Source organism: Drepanopeziza brunnea (genome assembly GCF_022702325.1).
Source record: "Drepanopeziza brunnea f. sp. 'multigermtubi' strain 214-2 chromosome Unknown ctg5, whole genome shotgun sequence".
NCBI lineage: Eukaryota > Fungi > Ascomycota > Leotiomycetes > Helotiales > Drepanopezizaceae > Drepanopeziza > Drepanopeziza brunnea.
In genome coordinates this window covers 1,731,354-1,745,752 of record NW_027094068.1, presented here as the reverse complement: position 1 = coordinate 1,745,752, position 14,399 = coordinate 1,731,354, and the positions used below count along the sequence as shown (strand labels likewise).

Sequence of the window (14,399 nt, the reverse complement as noted above, 5' to 3'; positions counted from 1 at the left end):
TCACCTTCAATTCTTACTTATTTGAGATTCTGCTAAGATTTGCTAGGGCAGGCGTGATTGTCAAGAGAATGAGAGAAGCGATTATTGCTCGCCATTGTCATTTCCTTGTTTGGAAAACGGGATTTACATTAGTCGAATGGGACCCTTTTGTCTCCCTTCATCATAAAATTGGTTGAATTCTAGTGAGAGAGACAGTGTCCTAACTACTTGAAAATTCACATCCATTCATTATTATACTTGCACAACTCCAACTTTCCACAGAATCTTGAAAGAAAGAAACAAATAAACAAAACCGACCACTCTGCACACATAACGCCAGTACCCGCAGCGCCGTTTCCCCCAGCCCAGCCTACCAACCATTTATGTGCATTACATCGTTCATCTTCATTATACACTCCATGATTTCTTCAAGTTCAAGCACTCCCCTGCACAACCCTAAAGCCACTGCTGACTAGCTTGGTGATGTCCTCGTTCTTGTGTTGCAGCAAGCTCAAAGCGTACGCAACATCGTTCCATTGACGCTCGGTCTCACAGCGGGCGAGTCGGGCGGCGAGTTTATCTGCGAGTTGCTTCGCGTGTTTGTCCTTTTTGGAAATCAGTATTCCATTATGATGATGCGAGAAAAAGGAATAAGTGGTGGCAAGGGAAGAGCGTACCTTTTCAATGAACCCGGCCAAGAACTTGATAATCCTTTTGAGCGAGTCCTCCCCTAACTCCTTCTCCGCACTCAACAGACTAAACATATCCACAAAGTGATTGTACACCGCATTATCCTTCGTGCTCAACTCCGTAAAGAACATACGACTGAGATCCGCAATTCTCTTGTCGTCGTCCTCAAGGCATTTAGCCATCTCGCCCAGTTGACCTTTAACTTTGACCTGACCTGCCAATATGAGGAACGTAAGGGTCATGAGACAGGTGCGTTTGACGCTGGCGTCTTTATCATTCAGGCGGCGGTAGAGGAAGTCGGTATTTTCGTCGATGAGGTGGTTGAAGCAGACGGCCATGTCGCCTAGGGCGATGACGACGTTGGAGCGTGTGATGGGGTCCTTGGAGCGCTCGAGGATGGTGATGAGAAGAGGCAGGTTGTTCTCGCAATATTCGGAGCTGACGCACATGAGCTTTGCCAAGCAGAGAGTAGCTGCCGCTTGAAGGTTGCGGTCTCGGTACGTAGTGTTGTTCGAGCATATCTCAGAGACGAGAGGGCCAAAGTTGGCAAGAAGCGAGTTCTCACCGTATAGCAGCTCACGCTCACGGATGTGAGACATAGCCTCTGTGAAATCATCCTCTGTTGTACCGCCAATCGCGTCGAGATCATCAGCAGCTTCCTTTGCAGCTTTGTCGATTGGAGCATCGGATGCTGGTTTGTTCTTCTCGGCCTCTGCCTTCCGGCGCTTGAAGTCGAGTTCGCAGAGTTCCAGATGAACAATTTGCTTGATAGCAACATGGCCTACGATGAAGAGTAGCTGTGAGAGAGCGATGGACCCCTTGAGTTTGGGCTCTGGCTCTGCAGGCGCTTCTGGTGGTGGTGACAACATTTGCGTATCCTCGCGTTGCGGTTCCTCCGGCTCTGGAGTCTTCTCAGTACGTTTCTGGAAGACATACTTCGTCTTCCTTCGCAAGATCTCGGAACATAGTGTGTCCGGATGTCTCGACAAAGTGTAGATAGCATTGATGGCTTGTTCAGCAACACCATACCATTCCTTTTGATCGGATTCGATTTCAACGATGGCTCCAAGCTTCAGGAGGACAGCATGATCATTGGTGAGCTTCGAAGGCTGTACCGCGATCTCTTTCGCTTGTCGACCAGATGGGTTGATACGTCGGAGTGCTATGCAGGTATACTTTGCTAGTTGAAGATCTGATCGGCCCAGGCTTCCCAGACCTATTCGTAGCATAGACTCCATCTCCCCGACCACAATCTCGGGTTTGGCGGTTGCCAACATCCCAAGAACAATGATGGCACCTCGTCTTTGACTTTTCGAGATCTCTCGCTTCTGCACACCGTACACTTGCCACAGCTTCTGTACAACAAGCTCCGAGACATGGTTGGCCTTCATCATGGTGCTCAGAAGCTGCTCCAGCGAAGTCAGCTCTGCTGGAGTCGCACCAAATGTCAAACTGATCATGTTCCGAGCAATGTAGTTAGCCGCGTCGTTAGCGCTATAAGAGTCAGGAGCTTCAAAAAAGAGGCGCTTGTAGCACTCGATAAGATGATTCTGGACACCCTTTCCTTCGTCGCTGTTACCCTTGGTCCAGATCAGTCTCAGCATACGGCGAATACCCAACTTGTTTTGCTCGATGTTGTAAGCATCGCCAATCTCGAAGTACTCCATAGCCTCGATAACTTCACTCTTGTTCTTGGACCCTAGAAGTTGGCAGATGATGGTAGTCGCTCCGTGCAAGACCTCGATAAACTTCAGTGCCTCGACATAGTATCGTCTGGTCAAGGTAAGCTTATTGATCGCCTCTGAAGTAGCAGCATCCTCTTGAGCTTTCTTCATAGCTGCCATCTTCTGTTCGTCACTCATTGGCTTTTGAGGCGAATCCGAGGGAAGAACAGTAGCATCATCAAGCAAGGCAGTATCGATTGTCTCGTTGGCCTTGGTACCGTCGACAAGTCCCGGTGTCTCTGCCGGAGGCTTCAATGCATTCAACTCAGCATCTACAGCATCCAGTCGAGCATTCCACTCTTTTAGCGATAATTGGGATCCGTGCATAATGCTAAAAGGGTGGGTTTTGATGAGCGTTCCGAGTAGCTTTACCGCATTTCGACGAACATTACTACTCTTGTCCTCCAAGCTTCTCGCGGCCAGCTCTGCAGCCTTCTGTCTTCTCTTTGGGAACTTCTGGTCGAGATCGCAAAGCTTGATGTATACTTGAATCGTTCTGCATCGACAGTACGGGTTGATGTCCAAGAATCTCTCCTCCAACACGTCAAAGAAGGCATTCAGTTGTGATTTGTAGTTATCGCTACGCTCTTCTTGCTTGCTGAGATCAGCTACCAGGTTCCCACAAACCTCGATAAGAGCACATCGGAGGGCATAGGACTCGCTATCCAGTTGCTTCGCCAACATTGTCATTTGCTTGATGACTAGTCTGGGAGCCAGCTCCGAGAGCTTGACGATGAACGCCGAGACTGACTTGGGACCTCTGGTATCATTGCTGTTGAATTCCTTGTTACTTAGCTCCCGGAGAATCTCGTCAGCAAGTTGCGGGTAATCGTATTGCTCTGAGAGTATGTGGAGGAACTCCGCCATAGGCTCCGCAAGATGCTCGAAGTATGTCAAGTTCTGGACAATAGATATTTGCGCAGCTAGAATTTATTAGCCCTGAACCTCTGGCAGAAGAAACGTCTGCTCTTACCGTAGCCATGCCCGTGGTGTTTGACAGCTATACACAAAACCTTGAAAGCGTGCATCCGGATCGCAGTATTCTTGACTCTCTGCTCGCTCTCCAGGACCATGTACACAGGCCTCGTAAATAAACTGACAAAGGTATCCCGCTCAGAAGTTGTCAAGAAAATCTTGGATAGCTTCAACTTCAGGACCTTGCACATAGTGTCCAGAGCAGTCTGCAATTGCGCACTAGAATCCCAGTTGCCATCCTTATCCTTCCCAGCCGTCTTGGCTTTAGCACCCTTCCCTCTGCTTCTGGCAGCCGGCGCCGAGCTAGATTTCTCTGCGGCCTTGGTCTCGACTGCCGCGATCGTCCACTGCAACAAAAAGCCAAAGGCTTCCAGCAGCTGTTTGTGGTGCGAGATCAGCTCCTGCTCGTCCGACTCGAGATCATTGTGAATGACGTCCGCCTCTGTGGACAGGCCAGACACGATGAGGTCGAGGATCTTGGAGAGGGCATGTGTGGGGAGAACCGAAGCGGATCTAGAGAGTTTGAAGAGTTCAGAGTCCGGTTCTGATATATAGTTCTGGGATGAGGGAAGAGAAATGGGGGCACACTTGAGTAGGAACTGTAGGGAGTCGAAGTTGAAGCTTCGCGTGATGGCATCTGGATTCTCGGCCACGGAGTCGACGATCGGGTTGAGGACTGTGTTTATGAGGGGGTTAGTGAGGGCTTCAGGGTCGTTCTCGCAGTCGACGAGATTGGAGTCTGCTTCGGGCGTTGCGACGGTCGCAGGGTCGCTCATGTAGTGTTTGAGGGCATCGTTGATATCGAAGTTTATGGTGTCCATGATGGCAGTATATGCGCGGGTTCTGCGACGCAAATCCAGACAGACATTCAGGTTTGTAATTTTGTTTTCGTCGTCGTCGTGGTTGTGGATGTTGACGGCGCAAAGTGCCGGATCTTGGTATTGACATTCGGCGGCAGGGAAACCGCGTTTTTGTTTTCTTCGCGTCTCCTTCGGGCTAGTCTGACCGGTCCGGTGTTGACCCCACCACGAATGCGCCGCGGGAAGCTGTATCCTGACCAAAACATCCCAAACAACCAAAACAACGAAAGGAAAATTTCTCGACCCTCGAACTCGGCTTGTTGGAAGCTTGATTGTACCTCTGGATTTCGTTGCCGCTTGCGAGCAACAACACAATGGCGACTATTATTCGCCAGCACAGAAATGGAAATGCGAAATCCTTCTCGATACACCACGACCCGATGGATGGCGACGAGTCTGTAGACGACGAGGAACACGGCATGGACGATTCGAGGATAGAGGAGCCCGAAGAGCACGATGATGCATATTCAGACACGTCTGAAGAGAGCGACGGGGCAGTGGACCCGGTTGTGCAGGAGGATATGAACAAGATCCAGGAAAGCAAAGGAATCAAGAACCGATATCGACTGATAAATCGTATTGGAGAGGGTATGTTACATGTCAAGGCTTGTATGCATAAATACTAACGCGCCGCAGGGACGTTTTCCACAGTATACAAGGCCGAGGATCTTGAATACGAGAATTACAGGAATGAATGGGACATTGAGGAGAAGGAAACCCCCCGATCGACATCACCGCCTCTGAAGAAGGAACGTCGGATGCAACCCATGTCAGAGATGGACGATTACGGCCAGCAGCGCCGGCGACCCAAATATGTAGCCATCAAGAAGATCTACGTAACCAGCAGTCCTTCCCGAATCCTCAACGAACTCGAGCTTCTCAACAACCTCCGCGGCTTCGACTCGGTGTGCCCTCTCATCACCGCCTTCCGCTCCACCGACCAAGTCGTCGCCGTGCTCCCATACTTCCGACACACTGATTTCCGCGAGTACTTCCGCAAGATGACGGTCCCAGACATGCAGATCTACTTCCGCTCTCTCTTCCAGTCCCTAGCAGCCGTACACTCCAAGGGCATCATCCACCGGGACATCAAGCCCACGAACTTCCTCTACGAGCCCGACAAGAAACGCGGCGTACTCGTCGACTTCGGGTTAGCAGAACGCGAAGGCACAGACGCCAAACCGTGCCTATGTCAAGAGCACCCCAACGAGCGCAAACGGCGCATCCACAACAGCGTAGCAGCCAACGCCGGGCCCTCGAGTGGCTACCCAAAGAACGACACACGACCCTCCCGCCGGGCTAACCGCGCCGGAACCCGCGGCTTCAGAGCGCCCGAAGTCCTCTTCAAATGCACCGAGCAGAGCACCAAGATCGACATCTGGTCCGCGGGCGTGATCTTGCTCACCATCCTCTCGCGGCGCTTCCCGTTCTTCAACTCGGCGGACGACGTCGAGGCCACGATTGAGATTGCCACCATCTTCGGTATCAAGCGCATGAAGTCGTGCGCCTACCTGCACGGCGTCGTCTTTGAGAGCAACATCCCGACGATCGGGAACGCGGGCTTCACGCTGGAGAAGATCATCCTGTGGTCAACGTGCCGGAACGACGGCGGCAAGAACGGCGCCGAGGACCCGTTGACGGCAGAGGAGATGCTCGCGGTCAGATTCCTGGAGCGCTGCTTCGAGCTGGATCCCAATCGGAGGATCAGCGCCAAGGAGGCGCTTGAGCATCCGTTCTTGAAGGTGGAAGAGAAGGAGAAGGAAGAAGAAGAGGAGGGCGATGTGTATACGGATGAGGACGAGATGCAGATGATGTAAGATACATATGTAAGGAAAGACTGGGAACTCTGGTAATGTGCGAAAGCGAAAGCGTAATGGGAAAGAAAGATACCATGGGCATGGCGTTCTCTCAGCAGATAGATAGATAGGCACGGCAGGCAGACCAGAACAGGTAATGCAATATCAGGTCATATGGTTCGAGTTTGTTTTTTTTTTCTTTCGATTCACTGTACATACACGCATACCTCTATAGATACATAATAGCATATGCACCTCGGTCGTTCAGACGAGATGGGTCCGTAAGTAGGTATCGTATCAAGCAAGGTATCAAGCAAGCAAGGTATCAAGCAAGCAAGTTATCGTATCAAGCAAAAGACGAGAAAGAAGACGCGACGAAGTCGAAGCGGGAAATGAAGAAACGAAAAACAAAAAAAAAAAAAGGTATAAAACGAAAATAAGCTGATGAATTTAAGTGACGGAGATGAATGATGTACAGATGGTTGGTTGGTAGGTAGGTAGGTAGGTAGGTAGGTATATTTTGTCGATTCTGTCGATTTTGTCGATTTTGTCGATTTTGTCGATTTTGTCGATTCTGTCGATTCTGTCTACTCTGTCTATTCCCATCCCATCTTGTCCAGCTAGCTAACCAGCTATGTAATCAGCTACCTATAATCAGCCACCTATAATCACATACTCCCTTTCCTCCTCCTCTTCCCTTCCGCTTCCTTCTTCCGTCCTCTTTTTGCTATATTTATATTTTTTCATCTTTTCATCTTTTCATCTTTTCATCTTTTCATCTTTTCATCTTTTCATCTTTTCATCTTTTCATCTTTTCATCTTTTCATCTTTTCATCTTTTCATCTTTTCATCTTTTCATCTTTTCATATTTTCATCTTTTCATCTTTTCATCTTTTCATATCTTATATCTTCTCTTCTTCTCCTCCCTTTCCTCCCCTTCCTTCCCCCCCCCCCCCCCCCCCCCCCCATCCCCTTCCTTCTTCCCTCCTCTTTTTGCTATATTTATATATCTTCACCTCTTCACCTCTTCTTCTCTTCATTCTCTCCTCCTCTCCCCTCCTCCCCTTCACTCACTCACTCACTCACTCCGTCACTCACTCACTCAGTCAGTCCGTCACTCAATCACTCATTTTCGGGTACATTCGCTGTTTTCAATATATATATATTCTCATTCTGTTATCCTATCCTATATCCCATATCCCATATCCCATATCCCATATCCCATATCCCATACCCTATCCTATCCTACCCCATCCCATCCTATCCTACCCCATCCTACCCCATCCTACCCCATCCCATCCCATCCTATCCCATCCTATCCCATTACACAACACAACACAACATACATACCAACCCTCTGCTATCTTGTCCGAATACCCACTCACCCACCAACCTACCCACCCACCTACCTACCCACCTACCTACCTACCCACTAACCCACCCACTTACCCACCATCCCACCCACTTACCTACCTGCTAGACAAATACACAAACACAAACACACACACAAAAAGACAGAAACAGAAAGATAAAGACAGAAAGATAGAGCGGTACAAGGAGAAAGTACAATCAATCACAAGGAAAGAGTCCTGCTATGGAAGAAGGTCAGCGGAGTAGACTGGTTGATTGATTGATTGATTGATTGAACTGGGTGCATTGAACTAGATGAATAAAAGAATGCTGGTTGTGATTAAGGAGAGAAACGTTCCAGCTCACTTCTCTCGCGTTCTCTCTTTCTTGGTGGTAAGTTGGGGGACGAGGTATATTAAAGGGAGGATTGGTAGAGCCTGGACCGTGGTAATCTGGGATCAAGCAATTGTCCAATACTTCAAGTTCCAAGTTCCCTAATGTGATCTTCACTTCACAATACGAAAAACTCCAAGAACGAAACGAAACGAGGTAATTCCTTGGGTTTGATAGGTGGTGCTTTTCATTTTTCACAAGGAGCTTCTGAAGCCATAACAGAAGCCACCATCTCGCAAGTATAGAGTCAGTCCTCTACACACACAGCGAATAGGAAGCCTGGCTTCACCCCCGTCCCATCCCATGCCATGCAATGCCATCATCCCATCCATAGCATGCCCGCATCAGAAAGAACCCAGAAGGGCAACACGCCATCATCTCGGGCATCTCGTCTCGTCAACCACACTTCGAGAGAAAAATTATGCGACCAACTCGACAACGCCACCAGCCTCAGTAATCTTGCGCTCGGCCTCCTTGCTGAACCATCTCGCGCGCACTACTAGCGGGACCTCCGGCAGGCGGCCCTTGCCCAGCACCTTGCTGTAGCCGAGCGGGAGCAGGTCGAGGACGGGGATTGTGTCTTTCTTGCCGGCGGAGGACAGGTACTCGTCACGCTTCTCGGCGGGGATCAGGGACCAGAGCTGTTGGGGTCTGTTAGCCGGTTTCGTGCCACTGGCTCCGTGTAGACGATCTGGCGGAGAGCAGAGGCTGACTGGGCTTGCTTTGGTGCGCGAGTGTTGGTGGTGTTAAGCTCTTGTCCTTGAGCTGGCTGTTCCGAGCCTCCATCTCGAGCTCTTGCAGAGCAGACATACTCTCTCATTACCGCAGAAGCGCATAAAAAGGGGATGCCGCAAAGTATCGACGAGAGCACCTCGGAATCCCCACTTCCCCACACCCAACAGAAGAGAGAGGAGCTCGACAGAGCAAGGAAGAAACCCCAAGGAGAAAAAGCGAACATACCTTGTCCAAGTTGACAACGGGCTTCCAGAAGTGGTTGCCTTGCTTGTGGAAGTAACGCATACCGACCTTTCCAAAGTATCCCGGGTGGTACTTGTCCATGTTGGTGCGGTGGTGGTGCTGTCCTCCGGCGAGACCGCGTCCACCAGGATGCTTGCGGTGCTTTCCTACACGACCGTGTCCGGCGGAGACGTGGCCGCGGCTGTCGAGAAACCAAAAAGCGTCAGCGCCAAATTCTTCTCCAGGGACAAATATACACAGTATGCTCGGCTCCGTGCCGTTCCCCGGCAAGATCTCCGTCGCGCCCCTGGCGGGTTGGCTGGCTGGCGTGTAGGGTGAGGAGAGCTGGCAGACAGTCTCTCCAGGAATCCTTCCACACCGGGCACAGAGCACAGCGCGCAGAGGCAAGCTCCCCTCTTCTCTCATCCCCTCAAGAATTCATCGGCCTTCCCCCTTCGCCTTCGCCCTTCCAGCGCGCTCACCCCCCCACCCCACCCGCCTGGCAGAAACACACAAGAGAAAAGCATAGCACAGGGGAGTGGAAGTAGGAACGTACTGCTTGCGGGTCTTGCTCAAGTGAGTAGGCATCTTGTCTCGACGTTCGTTCGTTGGGCGATCGATGTCGATGTGATGGGTTGGTGTTGTCGTAGCTCTCGTCCCCGTTTTCCGAAATTGAAAATAGCTCCAGTTCAGCTGCGCTTTCTTTTTCGCGCTAGGGTGGGCGATTAAGCGAGGGATCCACTCCCACAAATGCTCTTGGGAGGGCTACCGAGTCTGAAGCCCTACTTTTTTTTTTACTCATCTTTACTTTCGGTCGAATATGGTGCTGATTGCATGATTAAGTAAAGCTACCTCTTTGTTCATTTCTTTCCTTCCACTTTCTGATTTTCAAGATTGTTGTTTACTGGGCTGGGAAGTGAGGGTCACATGTTGAACGGATTTTGTATCACGTGATGGGCAGTCATGAATCGACCAGATTCTACGGAGTACGCTCAGCTCACCAGCCCTCCCTCCTCACCAGTCAATGGATCCGCTCTGAAGATTGGATTTGAATTGATGCTGTCTCCGCTATCCACTGCCCGGTCAAACTCCTCCTGATGGAGAAACCAAGAGCTAGCTGTATCTATCCATTCAACGCTGCCATGAATCCCCATAATGAGAAAGAGAAGGAAGTTTTACGCCAGTTGATTCCAACCCGCTCCCCCCCCTCCATCCAGATCCTTCGCGAAAAAAAAAAAAAAAATAGATCTAATTTACAAACCAACCAAACCCAACAACAGTACATGCGCCCAGCCTTCGTGAGCAACAGAGACCATTTTGTACCTTTTGATGGCCCCGATGCGCTGGAGAGACGAACATGCGATGCAGAGTGAATGATTCCGGGCATATTCTCTAGCTATGCAGAATGATGATGCCTTGAGCGCAAAACTTTGTGCCGCCGTAGTGCTTTTGACAGACCAGGGAGTGGGTGAACGCCGAATGTGATTTTGCCGATGTTTCCCTAGTTGTGAGAATCTTTATTTTGTGCAAGCAAGGCTTTCGTGAGGACCAAAACGCCAGAAATGGAGACGGAGGACAGATGATAGAGCCGTGCTATATTAATGGGCCCCAAACACGCCCTCAACTCCACCATTTGAACTACCTGACGCGCCATTGGGACCAATAGGACCTAATTGAGGACTCTTGCCATGGGCAATATTCCAACCACCGCTATTTCGCTTCTCACGCTTTCTCTCATCGACGTCGTCTTCCAGGTTGAACATGAAATCGCCTTGCTCCTCGTCGATTGGAGTTGTAAATCTGTTACTCATGCTACTTGAGCTGACTTGTCGCTCGGCTACTGCTCGGGCGCCACTGATAGGGTTGCTGGGGACGCGGTTCGGGAATTCGCTGCTGCCGTTCGACTCGGCTCGTGAGAGGCGGGTCCGTTGCAGTTGCTGGGAGATGATGGACATGGAGGATTGGCGGGGTGGTGAGGCAAGGTAGGGGGAGGAGTCGCCTGAGACGGTGGGTCGGGCGATAGGTCTCGAGCTGGGACTGGCACCTGGATGAAGCGATGAGTTGCGGAGAGGAGAGCCAACATGGCCGAATACTGAAGGTCGAGCTCGGTCTTCGTCTTCCTTCTGATGGCGGGAGAAGAGAGAGCCCCAGCGGGAAGGACTAGCCCCAGAAGGCGAACCGAACTTGACTTCGTTGTTCGGCGTGGCGGTTCCGCAGTTAATAATCGGTCTACCCTCCTCGGCAGCCGTTCTTGATCCTCGTCGAGCCTTCTCCTGTGGGGTCATGAGATCATTCAGAGCTTCTGGCAGGTAATCCTCCTCGAATTGGAAACTGGGGTCCCAGTCGTAGTCAGGCTTCGGCAAACTCGAAGACATGACCTTGGGCTTAGCATATCGCTGAGAGTGCATCGGCTTCTTTCCAAAGTATTCCTCGACTGGGTAGGTAGGTGGTGAAGAAGGAGTACCATTGAATCGATCCCTCGTATCATCACCGAACGCCGAACTATGGAGACTCTTCAAGGCTTCCGACGTTCTTCCATCTTTTGCTGCTCCAAGAGAGCTGGGTGGGGACTCGAGACCGAACTTGGCTGGGACAGAGGAAGCAATAGGGCCATTTCTCGCAATCCACGAAACGCCATTGCTATCGAACGAAGCCGGCAGTTGGGCGTCCAAAACACTCAGACCCTTGCCAGCCACCGGAGAGAGACCAAGACCATATCTGCTGTGGTCGTCATCGCGAGGGGAGCCGTAGTTGGAGATGGGACGAGGGGCATAGCTGGTATCGATCGTAGGTACGTTGATATCTATGCTCTGCTGGCGGCCGACCAGAGGAAATCCGTTTTCCTGGTTCGGGTACGCGACTGGATATGGTTGGCTGTAGGGCGAAGGGGCAGCATTGCGGATAAAGTTCGATAGCGTCGAGGTTGAGGGTTGGTTGTGATATCCGTCTGTATTCAATCGGTTTCCGATGTTCAGGTGTCCACCTCCCATCGATCCTCCATGCTTGTAGTTCACTCGGCGGCCATCGGGCAGGACGTGAACATTTGCGCACTTGGGACCGAATTTACAGTTACCCTGCGACAATCAGCTTTCGGCGTGAAAAGTTCCGGCGCGAGATCCCGATCCTTACCTTTGCAAAGTATTTGCAGATGTTGTCGTTCTGGCTCGCCAGGTCGTGGCTGAACGGGCAAGCCGCACCGGCCTGGCATGTGCCCTGGCGGAAGAACTTGCATGGTACATGTGAAGTATCTACCAGCTGTTAATACCCTTCTCCTGGCGCCATATTTTGTATTGGCCTTCCACACGATTCCACGACTCACTTTGTCTGCTCGGGGGGCTTCGGGGACCCTCGAATCGACCCATACCTCCGACTGGGGGTGGCGGACCGCCGGAGCCTTTGATGGTGCTTGGTGGGGGGATGTTCAGAGATCCTGAGCTCGAATGTCTGTACTCAGTGGGCATTCTCGGCGTGCGTTGACTTAACATGTCCTGTGTGATAAGGATAAAATCAAATGCTCGAATTAATTGTGCGGCGAAGAGGAAGGGGGGAGAGTGAAGGAGAGTGAAGCTCTTGAAATCGCGACCCCGCCTCGAAGTGGGGGGGGTTCGTCGCGTGGGTAGTGATGGGAGGTGAGAGATTGGTGAAGAATAATTGGAGGTTCTAAAGTCGGGAAGATATCCGTCTTGAACGCAGACTGAACCTAGACCGCCTAGTCTCGTCTGGGGAGGCTTTTGCGGGGGTCAGGTAAGATGTAGTAGTATTAGGAATTGAAGATGCAGCAGCAGCGGCGGCGGCAGCACGCAGCTATGTTCGACGCTCAGACTCTGGATTTTCACCGCCGGGTGGAGTCAAGTCGAGTCGAGTCGAGTCGAAGTGAGTCGAGTGAGTCGAGCCCGGTCGAGTCCAGCCCGGTCGAGTCCTTCGCTCCAGTCTAGATCCCTGTTCTATCGACGGCAACGCTAATAATGACGAGCTTTTGCCGTTTGAGGCCTGCGCGCTGAACAGCGAACGGCGAACGGCGAGCAGAGCGAACAGCGAACAGCGGCGTGTCGACAAAGTCGGTCGATATAAAATTCCAGAATGAACTCGGGGTACTTGGAAGTGGCAGAGTGATGTTGACGTAGTAGGAATAGTGTGGCAACCACAACCCAACAGCTTTTGATAAGAAGACAGAGAGGCTGAGCAAACAGGGACAGCCAAGTAGGTACTGCTACGGTAAGTACATAAGTCGACAGGCGGATCCTGGCTTGGAAGGCATAACAATAGGTTTGAGGTACCTAGTAGTAAGTAGGTACCGGTACGACAGTACTAGCTACGGTACCGGTACCGTACTTAAGGCCCATCCTGCGCTTCCCGCGCCGCGTGCAGGAATCGATTAATTCCCGTCCGCTGGAGAGATCGTGATTCGCGATCGTGACACCCCAATTCCTCAACCAGCTAGGTAGCTTGGCTAGATGGCTAGTCCGCCCTGATCTGAACCAAACCACCTATCTAGTTGTCTTTCTTTATAACGGTACGGTAGGTACCTAGGTAGGTGGGTGCATTTATTTATATCCATACCAATATTTACCGACAGGCATACCTACTGCTCAGACCCTCCCTAGGTAAGGCTTACTCCGTACATATAATAATTATCCGCATTAATGATCCACTCATGCACACGAAGCCTCGATGATGATCCGCCGTAGATTGCGTACCAGCGTGGCAGTTCCACTTCAGCATCAGCCGGATTATTTATTTCGACATCCTTCTCGGTAATCCAGGATTGCCCTCAATGCCCCAGGTCCCCCACTCAACAACCTCATTCGAATAATCCAATAGCTCTTGCCGTGTCTGATAGCATTTAGCCCATAGCCCCAGATCATCCCTATTCAGTACCTTGGTTGGGATAACCATCTGCATCTTCCAACTGTGTTCTACGATCCAGGAAAATCGTAGCGCTTCGTCGGGCTCGGGGATATCCAACGAGTCGATGTAATCCACGAAGACTTCTTCGGGTGATTCCCATAACAGCGTTTGTTTAGTCCGACCTTTTCGAGTCGTGCGTCCATAGTATTCCGGGATGTATACTTTGGCCGCTTTTTCAATCTTGTCAATCTCCGCTTCGATGACACAATACCAATCCCATCGTTTACGCAGCCAGCCAGCAGGCTCGTTTACTATTTCGCCCCAAGTATTGATTAGCGGCGCCTGGGAAAAGTGACGATCTGCAGATATATAAACCAACTCACCCATGTAAAAGCCGTTTCCTATTTGACGATAGTATCTCCGACTGCGGTCGTACAGGGTATCTCTGTACGGCTTGTTGAAAAAATTAATCAAGTCGGCTTCTTCCTATAGTCCGCGTAATGTGATATAAGCGCATGCGATGTGGTCGGCGGTAACCCGAGGATCAAATCAGGTGGAACTTACCTCGTCAACTGTCCGATAGCCGATAATTTTTCTTCCCTGCGCTCCATCAAAAAGAAAGCTGAACGAGGCTAGCAAGGCCACGCAAAGGGACCTCGAAAGTAGCATCGTATTCAGAAACTACCCGAAGTAGTCTTGAAGCCTGCAGAGGAAGCGGAGCTCGCAGACGAAGAGGGTGACCACGGGGACCTGAGGTAAGTACGTGCAGGGAGAGGTATATATCCCCTTCTGTCACGGTTTTCGTAATCCTTCCTTCTAATTGATTA

General features: G+C 50.9%; 5 protein-coding genes across 5 annotated transcripts; 1 reads left to right on the top strand and 4 right to left on the bottom strand.

Annotated features, from left to right (window-relative positions):
* Window positions 1–413: 413 nt before the first annotated feature.
* On the bottom strand, window positions 414–4,189 carry L3040_003826 (uncharacterized protein; the record flags this gene model as incomplete). Its single annotated transcript, XM_066156554.1, has 4 exons — window positions 414–584; window positions 657–3,316; window positions 3,367–3,881; window positions 3,957–4,189. 4 exons carry the CDS (start codon window positions 4,187–4,189, stop codon window positions 414–416), a joined length of 3,579 nt encoding a protein of 1,192 aa, XP_066012136.1.
* A 353-nt stretch (window positions 4,190–4,542) lies between these two features.
* Window positions 4,543–6,045, top strand: L3040_003825 (uncharacterized protein; the record flags this gene model as incomplete). Its single annotated transcript, XM_007294566.1, has 2 exons — window positions 4,543–4,816; window positions 4,865–6,045. The coding sequence occupies 2 exons, from the start codon at window positions 4,543–4,545 to the stop codon at window positions 6,043–6,045; spliced, it is 1,455 nt and encodes a 484-aa protein (XP_007294628.1).
* Window positions 6,046–8,186: 2,141 nt separating this feature from the next.
* L3040_003824 (60S ribosomal protein uL15) lies at window positions 8,187–9,312 on the bottom strand (the record flags this gene model as incomplete). Its single annotated transcript, XM_007294567.1, has 3 exons — window positions 8,187–8,408; window positions 8,728–8,926; window positions 9,281–9,312. 3 exons carry the CDS (start codon window positions 9,310–9,312, stop codon window positions 8,187–8,189), a joined length of 453 nt encoding a protein of 150 aa, XP_007294629.1.
* Window positions 9,313–10,322: 1,010 nt separating this feature from the next.
* L3040_003823 (uncharacterized protein) lies at window positions 10,323–12,185 on the bottom strand (the record flags this gene model as incomplete). The annotated part of the gene is made up of 3 exons (XM_007294568.1): window positions 10,323–11,798; window positions 11,854–11,972; window positions 12,044–12,185. 3 exons carry the CDS (start codon window positions 12,183–12,185, stop codon window positions 10,323–10,325), a joined length of 1,737 nt encoding a protein of 578 aa, XP_007294630.1.
* Window positions 12,186–13,458: 1,273 nt separating this feature from the next.
* L3040_003822 (uncharacterized protein) lies at window positions 13,459–14,241 on the bottom strand (the record flags this gene model as incomplete). Its single annotated transcript, XM_007294569.1, has 3 exons — window positions 13,459–13,883; window positions 13,956–14,058; window positions 14,137–14,241. The coding sequence occupies 3 exons, from the start codon at window positions 14,239–14,241 to the stop codon at window positions 13,459–13,461; spliced, it is 633 nt and encodes a 210-aa protein (XP_007294631.1).
* Window positions 14,242–14,399: the final 158 nt, after the last annotated feature.